Source organism: Gouania willdenowi, chromosome 15, assembly GCF_900634775.1.
Source record: "Gouania willdenowi chromosome 15, fGouWil2.1, whole genome shotgun sequence".
NCBI classification, from domain to species: Eukaryota; Metazoa; Chordata; class Actinopteri; order Blenniiformes; family Gobiesocidae; genus Gouania; species Gouania willdenowi.
This window is the reverse complement of record NC_041058.1, coordinates 33,947,977-33,970,893: the sequence shown is the minus strand read 5'-3', so window position 1 is coordinate 33,970,893 and position 22,917 is coordinate 33,947,977. Positions and strand designations below refer to the sequence as shown.

General features: G+C 40.0%; 1 protein-coding gene across 1 annotated transcript in view; it reads right to left on the bottom strand.

Moving 5' to 3' along the window:
• The window catches only part of LOC114476997 (uncharacterized), a 36,897-nt gene extending 25,429 nt beyond the window's left edge, over window positions 1-11,468 (bottom strand). The window contains exons 1-2 of the mRNA XM_028469021.1: window positions 11,282-11,468; window positions 4,194-4,771 (exon numbers count right to left, since the gene is read on the bottom strand). Coding sequence (XP_028324822.1) covers window positions 4,194-4,771; window positions 11,282-11,360 — 657 coding nt within the window. The 5' untranslated portion in view covers window positions 11,361-11,468. The remainder of the gene's footprint in view (window positions 1-4,193; window positions 4,772-11,281) is intronic.
• Window positions 11,469-22,917: the final 11,449 nt, after the last annotated feature.

Sequence of the window (22,917 nt, the reverse complement as noted above, 5' to 3'; positions counted from 1 at the left end):
CATCTTCAAAGCACTGGTCAGCTTATTTTCAATATGCATAATAGGTCAAATAGGTTGTTTTTAATTAATTTCTGAATGCAACAGAAAATCAATCTTAATTACAGATACGATTTTTGCAGTGTAACATTACATATTATAACTAAATTTAGAAAAGTAACAAAGCAGTTCAGCACCATTGACCGTGGGCAAGAAATGCTGCAATCTGATTGGCTGTCAGTGTGTTACAACTATCCGGGGCTGGCCAGGCAATGACAGGCTGGTATGGCCACCCTAAAAACATATTGGTAATAGTTTAGCCTGTGCCACTGAGATACTTACATTTCAGAGGATGGAGTCCGTCATATCGCATCATATCATTTCAGATTTTGTGCGAGGATTGACATTTTGGTCTCTGATCATCCATTTATGAAGATTAATTGTGTGACATTTTAGTGTCAAATTAAAAGTTCAGCTTGGTTTTGTTTAAAATAAATAAATAAAAACACTTTAAAATTAGTGGAGGGACTCAGTTAAAAAAAAAAAAAAATTGATTTATTTAGAGACTTTGTAATTAATAAATCTGAATTAATGATCTAACAATATTTGACACGAGAAGCAATATTTTTATATTTTAAATGTATTTTGGTAAATGACTGAATCAATGAAAACAATAAATGAGCTTAAACTATTAAATAGTGTTTATTATTATTATTATTATTATTATTTATTATACAAATAAAGAATATTATGATTGCATTGTTCACTAAGCACTAACTTACATTTAACTAAGATATATTCATGATTTTCTGAATTTTTTGTAAACTTTCTGAAACAAATGTGTTTTTGTATTAAAATAAAAACATCACTTAGTCCAGAACATTCCAGAGAAGTATAAACTGAACAGTGTAAAATAGTTATAATATCTGTGGATATCATGAAATAAACAGAGCAACTGATGAAGCTGTTGAATTTAGTCTGAAATATTCTTTCTACAAAGCAGTTGATAAGTTTGGTCAGACGATGCTGTCTGTAGCAGCGCTTCTAGCCCCGCCCACATCCTCTAATTATTTATCCAGTGAGGAAACCGAAAAACAGAAATACATTATTTTTCCAATTATTTGTCCCATTGCATTTATGATTCTGTGTACTAACTTCACTAAAATTAAAACATTGTGTGAATTAATAATAATGCTTCAAAGAATAAATCAATAAAAAAATATAGGAACCTGTTTCTTTAGCGCTGACATTTCAACAATGCACAATACAAAATAGAATACTAAATATTCATGTGTACATTAAATAAAAATGTAAATGTTAAGCGTTACTTGGATGCTTTATTACAGCCTCCAAGTAATGATCATTATAATGTGGACAAAGTGGTGATGAAGGTCAGAGGATCTCTGTGAAACATGTGCTGACAGACTCTAAAGATGAAATAATGCTGCTGATGTGTAGTTTGGATTTGTTGGAGGCGCATGTCAGGCGTCAACATAACAGAAATATAAATGGTATTTCAGTGTGTGTCTTTCATTGTTTTTGCTCCGTCTCAACCTCTGCTTAGAAGAGGCTTTAGTGCTCAGATGTGTTAAAATATGGCCGCTCCACAGACATGTTGTCTTGTATCCAGACACGCACACAATGACAGCGGTATTTTCAGCCACTACTATTTTCCATGTATTGATGACATAGACTGTAAAAAGAATGGACGGGACAAGTTCCCCAGGGAAGTGAAGCTTTTCTTTAGAGCTCCTCCTGCTGACTGACTGCAGTATAGGTCATAAACCCCGCCTCCTCAATGATAACAGATGGGTCAAACTGTAAAGTTCAAATACTTGTCACATAATTTTTTTCCAAACCTAAACTCTGCTGTGATCAAAAGTTATTATCATCCTACAATGTGTTCAAGTGCTCATGTTTGTTTTAAATAAGCTATTTAAGGTTGATAAACAGGATTTGACGTCATATAGGGCGATAAGTGACAGCCTCAGATCTTGCATAGCTCTCTTTGTGAATAGCAGTTACGTCTTGAAGGAAAGCAGAGATACCATTAAACTTTTCCATTCAGTTTTCCATCTTTTTATAGCTACTAGTACTAGTACTAACCTCTGTGATCTGAACAAGACGTTGGTAGAATTTCCAGTGGGAAAGATACTTATGTTGGTGGCATAGCTGGGCTGGGTAAGTCATCAGGACTAAATGGGAGGGGCGTGTTACCAGGGCTCCTCCCGCTGGACCTTACTGCACAGACTCCAAATGATGTCAAATTTGCAAGATGGAAGTGCCCCTAAGCGCTGCATTTTGGCTTCAAGAACGTTGTGTGGGAACAGCTACAGTGCACGCCCACTGGTTGATGACAGTTTGTGAAGTAGTGTCAGGGTCGGTGTGGGCCAGATGTAGAGAGTCATAGTGAATCAAACTAATGGTGGATTTACAGAAACGTGTGTAGACGTGGTTACGTGGAAATGAGTCCATGCTAACTGGGCTCTGTAGGGAGGATCCATGTGGGTGTTTACACAGCTCTGATATGAAGCTTGGTTCACGTCTCTCTGCTGAAGCCTGGAATTCCTCCTACAAACTTCATCCTGTCGCTGCCCCCATTTCTAACAGCCATCAGTCATTTGTTGTAGACTTTTAGTTAAAGACAATAGAGCAAAAGAACATTTGAGGGTCTGGTTAATCTAACGCAAACCCATTTCAGTTTGAAAACTAAGTTAAGTACAGAATGTGCCACACATAGACATTAATGTGGATGCTCACAGATGAAAATGTAAAAAGGACTGTTAAACTCCTGAGTGTATGTTTGCTTCTTGGACTTCGGAAGCATACAATTAAGCAATATCACACGAGAGGTGGTGCTGTTGTGATGAAATATATGATATATGAAATCACACCAGTGCTGATATACAACAGTTCTACAATTTTATTATTTAACATTTAATAAGTGACAAGAGATTATAATTTGTTTGTTTATTCAATCATATGGCTCCACAGAAATAGCTCCACTAGTGGAGAGCACACACACACACTATGTTCACACTGCAGAAAAATGTGACCCAAATCTGATCTTTTTGTCCATATGCGACCTATATCTGATCTGTTAAAAACAGTGAACGTAGCAACGGTGTGAACGTAGCAATAGTGTGAACGTAAAGACAGTGTATTGCTGTGTGTAGCCAAAGATGTAACAGTAATTAACTCATTGACTGCCAAAGACTTCTATAGATGTTAATTGTGTTTTTTGGCTGGGGTTGCTAAGAGACAGTGTGACAAAGCTCTCCCGTGAAGCTTGTACCATGATATAGTGACCAACTGGTGACATGTAGGTGGCAGCAGAGCACCTTTGGATGAGAGATCACCCATGATGGGCAGAGCTCAGAGAAAAGGAGTTTACGGGACAGAAAATGGCACTAAGAGTTGATGCTGACGTTCCCAGCAGCTCACAGCAGCACACAGCTGAGCAGAGCATGTGTGGAACTAAGTGGACTATTGAGAGTGTGGCGATGGTGAGATAAAACAATCAAAAAAAATGGGGCAAGCGCTGACACTCGGCATGTGAGGAGATGAGGAGGAAGTTGTGATGGGGGAGAGACTTGAAGGAACGCCAAAATACAGTAAGAAAACCATTCAACTCTGACCTAGATAGTAAAATAATAATAATAATTTTGCCATCAAAAGCCAGGTCTCAGTGTTGTTTTTGTAGTTTTATAGAAGGAAACCAGTGTTGAGGTGTCACTAAGGCAAAAAAAAAAAATTGCTTCAATGTCACAAATTTTTTTCAGAAAAAAACTTTTTTCTCAGCTTTTTGTCACAATCTGGCGATTTGTGTGAAACTTGCCTCTATTCAGTTGCTGATTACAGAAGAACAAAACCAGCTAGAAACAAAATAGTTTTTTCTGATGAAACTAGATAGTCTAATTTTTCAGAATCATATTTTAGATTGTCATAATACAAAATATTCTATGGGTCTTAAAAAATCAGTGAAAATCAAAACGCCTGGCAATATGGACTTGGCTGCTCTGAAAAGGGCTGGCAGTGAATGAGTTAACGGTATTTAGATCAGCTGTACAACGGAGTGATATGATCCATAAGAAGTCCCAGTGCTGTTGCTCTATATCAGCACAATTTGAATGTCTGTCGTCCAATTGAATCACTAGGTCAGAACTAACTATTGTGTAAAATGAAATAAATGAATGAAATGTATTTTCTTTTCTGACCTCACAGTGTCTGCGGCACTGGTCCATGTAGGTCTCCAGGCTGTCGTCCCTAGTGGTGGTGTAGCTCACAGACTCCGCCTCACATACATCATCAGCTGTTTGTAGTGAGCAGTGTCCAGTGTTGTCATCAGGATGCTTGGATGTGGTGTTGGATGTAGTGTTGGATGTGGTGTTGGATGAAGTGCTGCCTTGGTTCATTTGTCCAACTCTCACAGCAACAGGAGTTCCAGCTGCTGTATTCATAGAGCTGTGTATTGATCTGTGACACTCAGGCCTCTGTGTCGTGGGGACTACTTTATCAGGATCTGAGTTAGTGGAGGAACAAGACGACTCACGACTGAGCAGCACAAAGCTGCGTGGAGAGTGTGCACGGCTGGGCAGCTCCACTCCAGAGTCCACCGACTCAAACTTGCACATTTTTGGAATTTCCGAGTCCAAACAAACAGCAGGGTAGAGTTTCAGTGTGGGGTCAGAACACAGCGCTGCTGAGACATCGGACACACGCTGATCACTAGAACCAAGCTTGATCTTTGTCAGGACAACGTCGCTCTCTGCTAATGCATCCGTGCTTCCTTTTCCTGTTGAAACATACAAGACAAGACACACATTAACTGTTGGAACAAATCACTAAATATAACAGGACACACGGAGAACATCACTGCAACACAACTCAAAGATTCAGCTGTAAGTTTAATAAAAGCAGATTATCATCAATGACTGTAGTTACAGAAGGATCCACACTGAAAACACCAATGAATGACCAAAGACAAAGAAATAAAATCAAAATCATTTCATGGAAAAGGGATGGAAAACACAGAAGCAATCTGAACCATTTTTTTAACTCTTTAGTTAAAATCAGGCTCCAACATGACACGGAGGCCTCACATTTGGGACGACAAATTAATCTTGTTCAAAATCTTTGTAATAATACAAAACTTAAGAATGGAATACAATAGAATCCTTTCATTGTCATTGCAGAAAGTACAACAAAATTGCAGGTGATTCACCATTTGGAATCAGAAAAGAAAAAGAGAATCCCCTACTTTAAAAGACTTTTTAACTGATTTTTTTTTTAAAATGACACGGACTAATCCCTCCCTTCCATGTTTTGGGACCATATCACACAATTCCACCATATTTTTCCTGTTAAACGGCTTCTAAGTGTCAACATGTGAAGCGTGATTGACGCACAACCCTCCTGACTTCCATAAATCATCTAAAGTATAGAAATATAAATTTGTTATAATTTCAGGAGGTTTAATAGCGTATTATAATCTAAACAGGGAAGGAAATGGAAACAGAAATAATCCACTAAACATCCGACGTGCACTGGATCGCCAGATCACGTCCATATTGCGTCGGTCGGTCGGGACCACATCTGTACGTCTACACGACGTCCGAAATATAGGTTCAATTTTGACGTTCAATATTTGAAGAGATTGCTGCTCACTTCTCATATGGAATAAAAAATAGCCTTCCACACACACACACTCAGAAACGTTTTTGCTTAGAGAGAATACGGTGGACGACTGGGATAGAACGCAAAAAAGAAGAATAAAAACTGGGTTATAATGTTCTATAAAACACAAGACGCCCAACAAACAGTAGCAAGACGGTTTAGTAACGTAGTAACGAAAAATAACTATAATCTAAATACCATATTTTGTGGTGTATGGTATTTTCCTTTAAAGGTGAGGGTGTGGCCAATGCGGCAGTGCACTCTATGTGTGTATTTTTCAGTCACACACGTGTGTCCAGTGAAAGCGTCTGCAGGAGGCAGAATATTACTGACAGCGCCCCCTACAGCAGAATAACTGAACTGTAACAGTCACTGAACATCACGATGAACTGAACGTTCAGAAACAAGCTTCAGATAATGTAGGAAAAGTAAAACCCTCACTGCTTTAATAACAGGACGGCGGCGTCATGAATCTGTGTATCATTCGTTCATTTGTTTTTCATTATGTAACAAAAACATGAAAAATGAAAAAAACACTCATTATTTGATATTTGTTTCCAAAACCAAAATGAAAAAACGGAAAACGCCTTGTTTTTCAAATTCAAGCTCTTGGAAAACGAACACCTTTATTTGTTTTCTCCATCACCGATTTGCCAAAGTACGTGACCCGGAAGTGAAGCGTTACACATTCCGAGATATCGTTAGCTCTGCAACACTTAGGAGTCTCTAAATCCTCCTAAATGTCTGTGAGGAGGTTCTGTGTTCAACACCAGCTAAAGTGAACAGGACACGTTTCTGATGCACAGTTGGAAGCAGCGATCCTGTCATGCTGAACTGCCGTTAGCATAGCCGTTAGCGTCGGATGAGAGTACACTTCTGGGTCACGTACTTTGGCCAATCGCTAATGGAGAAAACGAATAAAGGTGTTCATTTTCCGTTTTTTCGTTTTCTGTACCGAAGCAAAAGAGCTTGAAGAGCCCTAATTCCTAAATTATAAAACAGCCTAAATAAAAACATAAATGTGTATATGAAGCACATGCGTTTATTTAATATATTTACAGTTTATATACAAGTCAACACGTTGCATATTTACTGTAAATTTCACGTTGCTTGTCTTTAAGTTAGACATTAACATTTTATTTTATTATATATTTTATTATAATTTCTCATTCTCTGATATTCACTAATGACTTATTAGACACATTTTTTACAGACTTTACATTATTTAACACTTTATAAACAGTGTATATTTGTGGAGCTTGTGATTGGATGATTTTTCATGGTGACTTACGTGTTTCTTCTGCTGTGGTAGACGTTAAAATATCAGTTATTAATCTAACAGAACGTGTAACTGTGTCACATCCTGATGGTCTTTATGAAGATAAACTCTATGTTATATTTTATAATGTATTTACACCAGTTTTTAGTTTTTAATCACAGAACGTCTTCATTCATCATCTCTGTTCTGAGTTGTTTCCAGGTTTGTTGCTGATGTCAGCACTAATCTAATCTAATGAGAACTGTCACTCAGGTCATTTCAGGTGGAAGTTCTCACGAGGCAAGTGACGGCGTTCAGTTTAGTAAGACATCTTTTAATTATTATTACATTAAAATACGGGCCAAAACGGGATACTTGACAGGTATACACCCGTCCATAGAGTGGTAGTGACTGTAGTGTTATGCTCTGAGTCAGATCGTTGCTGTGATTGGACAGGATACAACACAACACTTACACGAGTACACGCCTGCACACGTAAGCGCCTAATTTTTTTTTCTGTGTTTACATGTCACACAGACGGTGCTACAGAGTGAAGGTCACCTGATCGCTATAGCTTCACTCACGCCACATGTGACTGATATATTTATGTTTGTTAGGTGTACATCCAGGTGTGTCGTATGTCTGCATATGTAATGTATATGCACATTAAAGCGTCTGTGTCTGTTCTAAGTCTATTAAAAATGTAGATCAGATGTTCAGACGTGTAGGCATATGATATGCATTTGCTTAAGCGTTCGTTGGACTGGTGCGCATCAATTTAGAATGGATTCACCCCCCATACCCACGCACACACACACACACACACACACACACACACACACACAGAGAGAGAGAGAGCTGAAGCACTCCTGATTTTTACTTTATCAAACTTTACTAAATAAACTAAAAGACTATTCTGGAAGAAAATAGAGACCATGTGTTGATCAACATGATCATGTGTTATCAAATTCAAGTTACTGTTTGTAGCCCTTCAAATACATTATCAAAAAAACATTATTTACGCAACATTATGCAATACAGTTTTAACTGTATAGAATTTTATACACTATATTGTTTCCATTGAGAAGGTATTTTTTTGACTCCGGGAGGACTTTAATCCAGGTGAGATGAGGCAAAATGGCTCCTTTGAGAGTAAATGTTGCAGACCCCTAGGTGATCACTGCTGAGGTGATGATCATGGATGCGATATGCAGACTTCATGTGGAGATGAAAACTTTTCCGTTCAAACTGATCAGAATACGTGGAAATACACAGAAACCTCCATTAACGGGAGTTCTGCAGCCCGTCTATCTGCCCGTTCTGACTGGCCGAGTCTTTTGAAGGGCACCCTCACCAGTCAATAGGGTGTGGCCTATGTCACGGCGCGGCCTTTACATGATTTTTTCTTGGAAAATTGCTAAATTATTGGAATGCAGCCAATACAGCGGTGCGTTCAATAGCCCGGAAAATATGGTACTGTTTCTTCAATTATAATCCATTACTTGGGAAAAGTAATCAGATTACAGTAACACGTTACTTCTTACGGCTCCTTGTGATGTCTCTGTACCCAGGCATGTGCCATTGTCCTTATTTTGACTTGTGTGTCTGTGTGTGATGCATGGGGTTTGTACGCGCTGCGTGTATTTTGAACTATATGTAAAAGCCCTTTGAGCTACATTTCTTCTTATGAAAAGCACTTTTTATAAATAAAGATTGATTGATTGACTTCTAACGCTTTATTGCCCATCACTGATTATAAGTAATAAAAGCAGTGGACTTGTTCAGTCAACCTCCTGTTCTTAGTGTTGAATGGTGTGAATATACACTACCAGTCAAAGGTTTTAAAACACCCTAATTATTCCAGTTATTTATTACAATTCAAGTCGTACAAGTCCAATGAATAGCGTAAATGGTACAAAGGTAAGAACTGAACTGAACAGCCAGAGGTAAAAAAAAAAAGTCATGGTTTCCCAGGATTGAACAATAATGTACATTTCAGAATTACACAAATAGACCTTTTTCAGGGACCAGGAAGTGGGTAAACAATTTAAAGCTGTTCTGCAGCAATAAAGGTTGAATCTGTCTTGAAAGCTGGTGCTACTCATTCCTACAGGTGTTCACACTGTTCTTGGTTCCTTTCAACCCCCTCTGTCTGCATAAAACCAGTGCTGGAACATACTGTGGTACCAGACCCTCATGAGCACCAGCTGAACAGTATTGGTCATGGATTCCATCATTTCTTTTTACACAATAATTACTTATTTGTTCTATGCTTTCATTTAATAATAAACTGAATCTTTTTTAGTAAAAAACTGGAAAAGTGTGGTGTTCTAAAACTTTTGACCAGTAGTGTATTTTTCTTTTCTAATGTGGAGTAGTGTGTGTGTGTGTGTGTGTGTGTGTGTGTGTGTGTGTGTGTGTGTGTGTGTGTGTGTGTGTGTGTGTGTGTGTGTGTGTGTGTGTGTGTGTGTGTGTGTGTGTGTGTGTGCATGTGTGTGTGTGTGTGCATGTGTGTGAGAATTTATCTGAAAAAACATCTAATTCATTTATTAAGAATAATCATGGATTAAGAGACGTAGGATCAGGACATCAGTCATAAACGTGCAGCCACTGACTTTGCTTCACATTGTTCCAGTGTGTAGACACTGGATACTACAGCTCCTTAGAATCAGTGGAATGTAGCGATACAAAGAAGGCCTTTGCTCAAAGAATTTTCATGATTAGAAGTAGAATCTCCATGGGCCAAATTCCAGGACGTTTGGACTGAGCTGCTACACTAGCGTTGTCAGGAATCAGGTTCAGCTCATGTTGGTTTGGGCTTGTTCACATTTCAACTTTAATGTTATTAATTCAAGCAAAATGTAGCAAAAATGCACTGAATCAGTGCTTCTCAAACTTTTTAGGCTCAAATACCCCCGTTCTCTTATTTCTGAATCCAAGTCCCCCCTTTGTCCGACTACAACCTTTTCATCAGAATAGCAGTAATAGTGATACCATTTTTAGATAATATCATTTTGTAAATAAGTGCACTTAAACAGTATTTTTACAGTGTTAGAATTAGTTTATGATGGTGTTTGTTTTACTGCGTTACAAATACAGAACATAGACAGGATTAGTGACAAGTTGTGCCAGCTCAGATATACAGTATTTGTAGTGCATTTTATTTTAAATAGATTTATATTTGAGAAAGTGAAAGTATAGAATCAATACAGTTAAGATTGTGTGTTGTTTTAAATGTAAAGAATTACTTCTCTTTTATCAATTACTAGACATTTCAGGCAACGCCAAATAAATTCCAGACAACCCCACATGGGGTCACCATCCCAAGGTTGAAAAACACTGATTCAGTGTCTCCAGAATAGATTTATTTCTATAGTTTTTGTAATTTCCAATCATCTCCTGCAACTGACCGTTGTATTTTCATTTCATGTTCTATTTAAGATAATTTCCATCATCATTATTATTAATTATCATTTTCAACTAAAAGTAAACATTATAAAACCCATATTTTTCATGCTCACATTTGATAATTTTCCGCTCTCTTACGCTCTCAAGGACCAACTGTAGTGCCATCGTGTACCCCTAGGGGTACACGTGCCCCCATTTGGGAAACATTGCACTGAATAATGGCTAAGTATAAGCTCACAGCCACAGGAGCCTCTAATGATTTAAAAAGAAACTTTTGACTGACTCTGTTTATCATATATAAATTATATATTTCATATTAATGGCAGCAAAGCTCAGAATGTCTTTAATTCTCGAGAATTATTTTACCATATTTAAAATTATTGAAACCGAGGGATATACTGATAGAAAAAAGAAGTAATTTAACTTTAGTAATTGAAAATGTAGTTGCACGTGACTTTCAAGGGTAAAATAATCATTTTAATTTGAGTTTTAATTAAAAATGTCGGTCTCTATAATCGTAATTGAGTTGTAATTGAACATGGATAATCAAATGTAATTGACCCCAACCCTGTTGGTTATGATTGTTAGATTTCTGCAGTGAGCAGAAGAATCTGTTTTAAAGGGAACATAAAGAAAAAGGCTTTATTATAGGGCATGTTTTAAATGTTTCAAATGAAAGAAAACATGTTAATTGAGTTAAACTCCTGTGTGAATGTGAGCGTGATGAAACTATCCAACTCATGTGTTTGATACAATCCTCCTTTTTATCCTCACAACGAAGCCCAGCACAGTTTGGGAATTCTTTCTCTGTTTACAGAGGAAAAACATTAGGAAGATCACAGGAAGTAAAGACTAATATTCAATCAGATGTACAGTATCTCACTAATCACTGACATTATCAGCTGGTGAGTGACACAGTATCTAACAGAAGTTCCTCATCAATAAAAATGTAGTAAATGTTACCTTTTTTCCAAGGAAGCCGGGGGGGAAATGTTTTCTTCCAGCTGATGACCAGCCCAGCCTTTTTCCTGTGGAAACTCATTTTGTTGAAGCAGTTTTACAAATCAACACAAGTTTGAGATTTTGTTGAAAAATCCATTTCTGTAATCCATGTTGTGAGTAATAACATGAGGAGTCAGTGGCTCTGAGACAGGGTCAGTGTGTGTGTGTGTGTGTGTGTGTGGGTGGATCCCATTACTCCAGCAGAGCAGTGGGAGGGGAGGAAAAAAGAAAAGAAAGGAGGAGAAAGTCTTTGAAGCATTTGGATCCATGTTTGAAGTCAACTTCAAAACATTTGAACTCTTCCTGTAAAATACATTTTGAAACCACTGTAGAGCTTTGTGAAACAGTCAAACCATCTAAAAAAGTTATAGAACAATAAAATAAACTGAAGCAAATGCCTTTAATTACATGTGAATTCTCACAAACATTCAGGGGCGGATTCACTAAAGGTTTAATGGTATTAAAACGTGTGCAAACGTCACTCCACGCACTAATAAGCCCTACAAACCCTAGGGAATCAGGACTGCACGGCTGGTGTGTGTCGCAAATCCATTTAGCACGTCTCCCTCTGACGAATATGTAAAGTAGGCGGAGCTCACAAGGTGAGCAAAAAATGGGAGGAGGACATGCAAATACGTTAATGCAGGGGAAGCAATGCAGTTCATCAAAGCTGGACTTCATAGCTGCCTCCGTTTTTCCGTATAAATTTAGCATGGCCCACAACCAGGTGGTGATTGTCAAAGCTTTTTGCGCTGTGATGACAGCAGAGGTACAAGTGCTGGTCATAAAATTAGAATATCATGAAAAAGTTGATTTATTTCAGTAATTTCATTCAAAAAGTGAAACTTGTATATTATATTAATTCATTTCAATTGTTTTTTTTCTTATAATGTTCATGATTATAACTAACAACTAATGAAAATCCCAAATTCAGTATCTCAGAAAATTAGAACATTACTTAACATTACAAAAAAAAAAGATTTCTAGACATGTTGGCCAACTGAAAAGTATGAACATAAAGTATGAGCATGTACAGCACTCAATACTTAGTTAGAGCTCCTTTTGCCTGAATTACTGCAGCAATGCAGCGTGGCATGGAGTGGATCAGTCTGTGGCACTGCTCAGGTGTTATGAGAGCCCAGGTTGTTCTGCATTGTTGGGTCTGGCTTCTTTTATCTTCCTCTTCCCATTATCTCATAGATTTTCTATGGGGTTAAGGTCAGGTGAGTTTGCTGGCCAATCAAGAACAGGGATACCATGGTCCTTAAACCAGGTACTGGTAGTTTTGGCACTTTGTGCAGGCGCCAAGTCCTGTTGGAAAATGAAATCTGCATCTCCATAAAGATGTTCAGCAGCAGGAAGCATGAAGTGCTCTAAAACTTCCTGGTAGACGGCTGCATTGACTTTGGACCTACAGAAACACAGTGGACCAACACCAGCACATGACATGGCACCCCAAACCATCACTGACTGTGGAAACTTTACACTCCACCTCAAGAAACATGGATTCTGTGCCTCTCCTCTCTTCCTCCAGATTCTGTGATCTTTTTATTTCCAAAGGACATGCAAACTTTCATCAGAGAACATAACTTTCTGACCACTCAGCAGCAGTCCAGTCCTTTTTGTCTTTAACGCTTCTGACGCTGTCTCTTGTTCAAGAGGGGCTTGATACAAGGAATGCGACAGCTGAAACCCATGTGTGACAGCCCCATTCTCCACTGAGTAATGACAGATCAATGACTGTGACTAAACCAAAATATCAGGACAGACTTTGCAGTTGTCGTAAGAAAGGACATGTACTAGTGAATTGTTTTGCTCTTCAATCTGTGACGAGTTAAAAATGATTAATATGAAAATGGTAAGGTATTGGAATTATTATTCAAATTACTTTGAAAATATATTAAAGCAGCCACCTTACCTCTCCCACACTGTTGGAGCGGAGGGCGCAACAAATCCAGGCAGACACCATGGGGTGTACTCACACTGGCAACTGGGGCCGTTCCAAGCTCACAGCAGGAATCCCCCCCTCCCTGTCCCTTTTCTGACACGGTAGAACGGACGTGATCACGAGCTCAACTCGGTTCCCACAGAGAAACACATCATCACGTTAATTTATGATACACGTATGGCGTTACGTCGCCATAAAGCGACTCTGGGTTTGTTGTTGACAGTACATTCTGTTAATTTCATATTTTCTGTTGCGTAGGGTAACTATAAACCAAGATTTACCCAGACACGTGCTCTTTTCACGGACTGGGTTTCCCAGGGCCCCTGAACGCATCACGTTCATTTAAATGACCGTAACTCTGCTCATATTTGTTCTATCGGAGAAATTCCACCAGTTTATGAAAGATAAGAAGTTGCTCTTTACAGCCAGTGTCGGTACATTGCGGTAATTTCTACTCACACGTAATGGAAACATTAAAGATGCTGCTTTGTTTTGACGAAATCGACACAAAGAACAGAAAGAACCAAGTGAGTGAGAAAGAAAGAAAAAAACAGACCAAATAACGGTGGATTTATTAAAAATGAAAGACTCTCTGACGATAAAAACCACCATGAATGGAGGTTCAAATGGATTTGAAAACAAAGGAGGAAACTGAGCCTATAAAGGTGTAACGGGTGAACGGAAGTCAGTGGGTGGGAACCACGGAGGACGTCCGTGGTATTGACGGACCTATTTAACCGACGCACAATCAGTCCGTCTCCCTCTCTGCTCCTCACTGAAAGCACAACACGGCTGCTGTGCACGGAATCCCGAGATAAAGCTTGTAAGTTTCTTTAGCCTTTTAAAGCTCATTGCACTAGTCACTTTACATGCCGTCCTTTTAACCTAAACAAATGCACGTTTGTATAATTAGGCATGATCAAAGCAGAACGGGATTGAATCTCCGGCCAGAACGAGACAGTGAAGCTCCAGTTGAATATTTATGGGTTAAATTACCATAACTATCTGGATGTGTAAAGGGCTGTAAAAGGACCCGTTTTGGCAAAGGTATGAATTCCACTTGTAATAGATTTGTTTAATTCTGTTTGATTGATTGTCTAATAACTTGTATTTTCTCTAGGACTGTGAGTGAATCCTTTTTTTACCTGTCACTGTTTTTATCCCACCAACCTTTTAACCATTTGTATATGTTTTAATGTAATCATGTCGCCTTAATTGGTAATCATGTATTGCTGGTAATCATTATATTTATCTATCACTGCGGCCGTATTTGAAGTTGCTGTGGTTTTGCTGTTTTGCTGTGTGCCCTGAGTTCAAAGTGATAGTATACTTATTGTGATTACTGGGCTTATATTGTTTGATGTGCCAGTGTTAATAAATGTACTACAACCTACCTCCAGCCCTTTTCAGTTAATTCTGGACACCTATTGTTAATTCTAATTGCTACAGAATTTGGCGCTGTGAGCAGGGTGGCTGGTTTTGGGTTTTGATTAGTTTTGGTGTGGTGGGATAAAACAGTGATAGGTTGGCGGCGTCGGGGGACTGCGGAAGGAACGGCTGAAGCTGCACCATCCTCCTCGGGGTGACTGGGCAACATGGAAAATCTGCATGAACTTCTGGAGCAACTACAACAACTCAAAGCATCCAATGAACAACTGAAGGAACAGCTCCAACAGACTCGAGATAGCCAGGCATCTGACTCCAGGCCTGGGCCTTCCAGCCTGAACATGGCTTCCTCTAGCACTGGTATTTTACACAATGAAACTGAGATACGCTATGTATATGTGCCTAAAGAACGCAAGTGTCCGAAGTTTACTGGTAACATGAGTGTTGATTTGCTTACTGTTGACCAATGGCTTGAAGAGGTACGTAGGTGTTTGGAGGTTAAATACATGCCTAGGGCTGAACAAATGTTATTTGTTAGAGACCACTTGGATGGTAGTGCCAAGGCTGAAGTTGATCTCTACCCGAGTGTTAACCGAGATACTCCAGACAAAATTTTCACCATTTTAACTGAGAATTACAGTTGCACACAGTCTTACATAGCCGCACAATTACAATTATTCCAACGTAGACAGCGGGAAGGCGAAACGCTTCGTGATTATTCACATGTGTTAAAGTCATTAATGGATATAGCCATCCGTAAAACGCCCGGCGGTATTCCAAATAATGATTTGATTCTGCGTGACCAGTTCGTGGAACACATCTCGGATGATACCTTACGTAGGGAACTGAAGCAGTGTGTCTCCAAAGAACCTAACCTTTCCTTTATTGAACTTCGTGCGGTGGCCATAAAATGGACAGAAGCCAGTAGAACCTCTAACAAAAGTCGATCTCGAGCATTTTCCTGTGACTCCCAGTGTGCGGAAATGGTTGAAGCTAGTGCTAATCTAGTGGCTATTAAACCGAGTGATGAAATAGCAGAGATAAAAGAATCACTCCGTAAACAGCAGTCTCAATTAGACACCATAATGCAGCATCTCACGGCACAGCTTCCTCAGCCTAAGGTTGATGATGAACCTCAGAGCTTTGTAAAACGGCCCCGTGTACAGGGCGATGGTAAGCTTATCTGCCATCGTTGCAATAAAGTAGGACATATTGCAAGGTTCTGTAGGGTAAATTTAAACATTAACCGTCGTGCATTTTCTACTTCAGAAGCTGTCGCATGTAGTCAAGTGGTTGGGGGGGGTCCTGACTCTCAGCTGTCGGGAAACTAAGCCCCTCTGGTGCAGAGAGCCAAGCATCAGAAATGGGATCTGTGGGCTCACCCAAAGAACAAACCAGGCTTTACTCCCGCCTGGTGGGCAGATGTCCAGTGGTACAGGTCAAAATGGGGGATGTCATGGTCCCCTGCCTACTGGATACTGGATCCATGGTCACCACAATTCGAGAAAGTTTTTTTGAAAAATTCTTCAAGCCTGAGGGGGTGGGATTGCTAAAAAAATGCCATTGGTTACAACTTAAGGCTGCTAATGGGTTAAAAAATCCCCTATAAGGGCTATATGGAGCTTGAAGTTGATGTCCTAGGAAGAACTCTGCCTAATATGGGAGTTCTGGTGGTTGAAGATCCCCCCAATGAGTCCACAGAACCACAACTTGCGGTGCCTGGGCTCCTCGGAATGAATATCATTCGTTGCTGTTATAATCGTTTGTTTGAACAGTTTGGCCCTGGTCTTCTTCAAGCGCCTGTCATTCAAGCTGCTGACAGAATTTGGGGGGAAGCACTAGTGAAATGCCAAAGCATAGAAGCTCTGACCTCAAAAGGGTATCTGGGAAAAGCCAGAGCCCCAGGCCAAGCCGTGTGTGTCCCAGCCGGCTCCCTGACGTGGATCCACACTGTATGCACTTCTGCCTCCCAATTAACACTTCCATCTGTGTTATTCGAGCCACCAGCAGCAACAGTTACCCTGCCAGCAGGTCTCCTGGTCTCATCAGCCCTCCTCGCCATTCATCAAGGAAATGTGGAGATCCCTGTTGTTAATGTGGGCTCCGAGGATGTTTGGCTGCGGCCTCTCTCTCAACTAGGTGAGCTCCATGTAGTAGACTTAAAACAATCTAGAAAGGCTGTTGTGTTTGAAGAGGTGGAAGACCAAGACGCTGTGGCAGTTATCCGACAGGTGGAAGCGGATGAGTTGCCTCTTGACCCCCCAAATTTCTCCTGGTCAAACCTTTCCCCTGAGCAGAGTCAGCAGGCGGCTAAACTGTTGGAGAAGCATAATTCAGTGTTCAGTCAGGGGGGTGGGGACCTGGGGTGCACTGAATTAGTGGAACATGAGATTCACTTGCAGGATGACGCTCCAGTGCGGCAGCGCTATCGACGCCTCCCCCCATCCCAGTATGAAGAGGTAAAGACTCACATCCAGGAGCTGTTAGACAAAGGGGTGGCGCGACCAAGTTCAAGTCCATTTTCATCACCGATTGTGCCTGTTTTTAAGAAAACGGGGGAAATGAGACTATGCGTAGATTACAGAATGTTGAATGCCAAAACCAAGAAAGACGCGTATCCATTGCCGCGAATAGAGGAGACTTTAGACTCTCTTACTGGTGCCCAGTGGTTTTCAACACTAGATCTCGCAAGTGGTTATAATCAGGTGCCGGTGGCAGAAAAGGATAAGAATAAAACCGCCTTTTGCACACCATTTGGGCTTTTTGAGTTTAATCGAATGCCGTTCGGGCTGTGCAATGCACCAAGTACATTTCAAAGACTAATGGAGCGCATATTTGGAGATCAAAGCTTCCAAACGTTGTTGTTGTATCTTGACGACATCATTATTTTTTCCCCCAACTTTGATCAGCACCTTCATCGACTCGATCTGGTTCTGTCCCGGCTAAAACAAAATAACCTTAAGCTGAAGCGAAAAAAATGTAACTTTTTCCAATCTGAAGTCAAATACTTGGGTCACGTTATATCAGCTGCCGGAGTAGCGACAGATCCAGCTAAAATAAGTGCAGTCACTGAGTGGCCAAGACCTACTACATGTAAAGAGCTGCAGTCTTTCTTAGGATTTGCCTCCTATTATCGCCGGTTCGTGGAAGGGTTCTCCAAACATGCAGTGCCCCTTCACAAGCTCGTAGCAACGTTGGGGGGCATAAAACAGGGAAAGTCTAGAGGAAAAAATGCTATTGCAGAGCTCTGGGCAGAGGATTGTGAAAGTGCATTCCAGACACTCAAAAAGATGCTAGCGACCACTCCAGTACTCGGCTATGCTGATTTTACAAAACCTTTCATCCTTGAAGTGGATGCAAGCCATGCAGGGCTAGGGGCAGTGTTATCACAAGACCAAGATGGTAGACGCAGGCCAATTGCTTTCGCTAGTCGTGGACTTAGACCCACAGAGAGAAACATGTCTAATTACAGCTCTCGAAAGCTTGAGTTTTTGGCCCTCAAATGGGCTGTCACCCAAAAGTTTCGTGAATATCTGTTGGGTAGCACGTTTTGCGTTTTTACTGATAACAACCCATTAAGTTACCTTCAGACAGCAAATTTGAGTGCAGTTGAACAACGCTGGGCTGCGGAGCTAGCAGTATTTAACTTTGAAATAAAGTACCGCCCTGGTCCGGCCAATCGAAATGCCGATGCCTTATCACGTCAAACACAACCACAAGACATCTCGTTAGTTGCCCCGGGCTTTATTGTCCCAGGAGAGGTCCATCAGTCGACTCAGCCATCCAGTTCAATGACCAGAGCACAGTGCAATGCAATATCAGCCCACCCCTTTCGCCCAAGTGCTGACCTCACCACACTACAAGCAGCTGATCCTAGTATTAGTGAGTTCCTGAAGTACTGGAGCAGTGGGGTTCCCCCGAATAAACAAGCTCTAAATGCTGCAAGCAAAGACGTAAAGAAACTGGTACAGCAGTGGTCAAGAATAAAAGTTAAAGATGGAGTTTTGTATCGCCAGATCCAGCCTCCAGGGGAGCGACTTTTGTGGCAGCTTCTTTTACCACAATGTCTGAAAACTGAAGTTTTAAAACATCTCCATGACAACCACGGGCACCAAGGGATCCAACGCACCACCAGTCTTCTAAGAAGTAGGTGCTATTGGCCCTTCATGGGGCGAGATATTGAAAAATATTGCCAACAATGCCATCGTTGCACCCTAGCAAAAGCGACCCAGCCTAAGGTGCGGACCTCGAGAGGGAGCCTAATGGCCTCAAAGCCCTTAGAAATAGTGGCAGTGGACTTTGCCTTGCTAGAGAAAGCCACAGATGGGAGAGAAAATGTGCTGGTCATAACTGATGTCTTCTCTAAATTTTCCCAGGCCTATGCTACTCGTGATCAAAAAGCAAGCACAGTTGCCAAAGTCCTTACAGATAAATGGTTTTACACCTATGGAGTCCCTAAACGGATTCATAGTGACCAAGGAAGATGTTTTGAAGGAGATCTGTTAAAACGCCTATGTAGCCTATATGGTATTGAAAAAAGCAGAACCACCTCATACCATCCGGAAGGCAATGGGCAGTGTGAAAGATTTAATAGAACCTTGTTTGATTTACTAAGGACGCTTCCCCCAGAGAGTAAAAGAAAATGGCCACAGCATCTGCCCGAAGTTCTTTATGCCTACAATACCACAGAGCACCAATCAACCGGTTTTTCACCATTTGAGCTTATGTTTGGCCAAAAGCCTCAACTCCCTGTGGATTTTTTGTTAGGCACGTCGCAAGAGAGCCCGGCCACAAGATCACCTCAAGATTGGGTGGACGAGCACCGAAACCAGCTCACTGTAGTGTATGCCCAAGCAAAAGAAAGGTTGCAGCAAGCAGCAGCGAGAAGAAACTGTCATTATAAGCCAAATGTGACCTCTGTCCTACCCCCTGGCACATTGGTGTATAAAAAGAGCCATGCTCTAGGCCGCCACAAAATCCATGATGCTTGGGACCCAACAGTGTATGTTGTGGTCAAAAGTATGGACCAAGAGGGGAGAGTTTATCAAATCCGTCCAAGAGATGCTATGGGCTCACACAAAAATGTAAATAGAGCTGAAATCAAAGTTTTGACAACGGTGCAAGACTGCAGTGAAAAAAATACATCTCTGCCTGATCCAGGCTTACTATGCAATGCCCCACCAGACATTCCACTGGAGTTGTCCGATAATGACAGTGAAGAAGAGGGCATTTTTATCGTAATGGACCAAAATCCACCAAGAGTCAGGGCTCCCTCCTCCCCCAGGCAGGCACAAAGTGCAGAGAGCGGGCCTCAGAGTTTAGCGCCCATAACCGTCCAGCCTCTGGCAACTCAGAATCTGAGGCAGACCCTGGGCAACGATACTTCTTTAAACACAAATGTGATGCTGAGACGTACCCATAGAACAACTGCAGGACATCATACAAACATGTATCATCTCCCTAGGGCAGTTAACCAGTCAACTGTGGCATCCTTACAGAGTGCCCCCCAAGCTATGTGCCAGGGACAAAGATATGCGTTTAGGCCATGGTTATAAGTGGTCACCGGGACGGTGACTTTTCAAAACTGGGGCCAGTGTAACGGGTGAACGGAAGTCAGTGGGTGGGAACCACGGAGGACGTCCGTGGTATTGACGGACCTATTTAACCGACGCACAATCAGTCAGTCTCCCTCTCTGCTCCTCACTGAAAGCACAACACGGCTGCTGTGCACGGAATCCCGAGATAAAGCTTGTAAGTTTCTTTAGCCTTTTAAAGCTCATTGCACTAGTCACTTTACATGCCGTCCTTTTAACCTAAACAAATGCACGTTTGTATAATTAGGCATGATCAAAGCAGAACGGGATTGAATCTCCGGCCAGAACGAGACAGTGAAGCTCCAGTTGAATATTTATGGGTTAAATTACCATAACTATCTGGATGTGTAAAGGGCTGTAAAAGGACCCGTTTTGGCAAAGGTATGAATTCCACTTGTAATAGATTTGTTTAATTCTGTTTGATTGATTGTCTAATAACTTGTATTTTCTCTAGGACTGTGAGTGAATCCTTTTTTTACCTGTCACTGTTTTTATCCCACCAACCTTTTAACCATTTGTATATGTTTTAATGTAATCATGTCGCCTTAATTGGTAATCATGTATTGCTGGTAATCATTATATTTATCTATCACTGCGGCCGTATTTGAAGTTGCTGTGGTTTTGCTGGTTTGCTGTGTGCCCTGAGTTCAAAGTGATAGTATACTTATTGTGATTACTGGGCTTATATTGTTTGATGTGCCAGTGTTAATAAATGTACTACAACCTACCTCCAGCCCTTTTCAGTTAATTCTGGACACCTATTGTTAATTCTAATTGCTACAAAGGTAAGATCAGTTTAATTTCTGGATCAATAAATGTCGTTCTGATTTTGTGGAGCTAGTCTTTGTGTACATTAATATAAGTGTAAATAGATGCTTTTAATGTGTGAGACAATTTAGGACAGAGTATTTGTGTGTTTGTTTAAACTCTGTGTGTGTGTGTGTGTGCGTCCATCTGAGCATATTTATCTCCATCACTTTCAGTTTTCCTTTTGATGAACATGACATTATCTAACTCTTCTTTTATTTCTTCTTCTTTAAGTCCATGCAGAGTGGCCACGCCCCTCCCTGGACATTAAAACCATGAGCTGATCCTAGTTTCCATCATCTGGTTTAGACCCATCACTTCTACAGACAACAGACAGAATGGGATGCACTTATTTATTGAAATGTATATTAAATGATTATTTAATTTTCTGTAATTTAATTTTTGTTTTTAATTGTTTCAATAATTTAGAGACTTAAGGAACAGATTGTTATAATGCATAATAAAGGTGATTTACTTGAGTCATCACTAATTTCAGATTGTTTTTAAGTCTTTGTATAAAAATACTTTAACAGGACAACAATGATGTGCAGAGCTGCAGTAATGTTGGCTTCATACAATAATAATAATAATAATAACCACTGCACACACCACCAGAGAAGCTTCCAGTGAATAATTTACAAATAAAAAAAAAGTTCACTGATGGTGACATTGAGATCTCAATGTCATCAGTGAACTTTTTTTTGTAAATTATTCACTGGAAGCTTAGATATTGTGTGACAAAGATATCAAAGTTTGTTGTTGTTGAGAAGAGTCATATTTATGATTAAAAGTTATGATTGTATTATATTCTAAAGTTTATAATTATCTGGCTCGTCTTCCTTTCTTTCTGTTCACAGCATAACCTTATATTTAGTTTTACAAAATGTGTTTACAGCTAATTTTACTGATTATTGTTACACATCATCCTGTATGTGCATTATATACAGTATAAATGTGTAGATTTAACCAACTGTTGGAGAAATCATTTTATTAAATACAAAGCAAACGACATGCAAACAGAAAAACAAAGGTAGAAATAGTTTATTTAAATTATGAAATTAGTGAGTTGTTAAAGTACTGAGGTGCAGCGGAGGGTCTTCTTCTGCAGAGACGTGATGATGAGGGGTCCGAGTAAAACCCATAATTCCATGGTAATTTTGAGGGTATAAACATACATATAAACACATTACTGGTATATTAACCCATATAAACCAAAAAATATAGAAATGGGACATTTTACGGCTGAAATGTGTAACATATTACTGGTATTTTGAGAACAGGACACATGTAGATTTCTGAGCAATTCATTATAGTTGTGCAGGACTAACAGGAACTCCACATACTGATAATTGGCATTACCACATGTGCACTAACACGACACGACCTAAGAAGAGAAATAAAATAAGATTAAAAATAAATAAATAGTTGCAACAATTTGCAGTGTTGTTCCAGGTTCTGCTGTCATAATATTCCCATCCTTGTACTTCCAATGTTTAAATGTTTTGTTTTTAAGGTTCATGTTACATTTTGCAAAAGGTTGCACTTTATTTCTGGCTTATTGATTTTTGTTTGGAAAATTATTACCTTTCTTTCAGACATTTCATTTATTTGGGCTTGTATTGGTGATGTTCTGTTTTTGGTTACATTTAGATGAATAAATTAATACACTACACTTTGCTCCCCAAGACAGTGTGTTTGTTTTCATTCTACAGAGTTAGTGAGTATGTGTCCCAGAACACTGAAACACCATATATATATATATTTATATTATTTATACATTAGCAGCAGTACAATGTCCAATTTCCATTTTTTTCTGGGTTATATAATAGCCAACCACATGTGTCCTGTCCACAAAATACCAG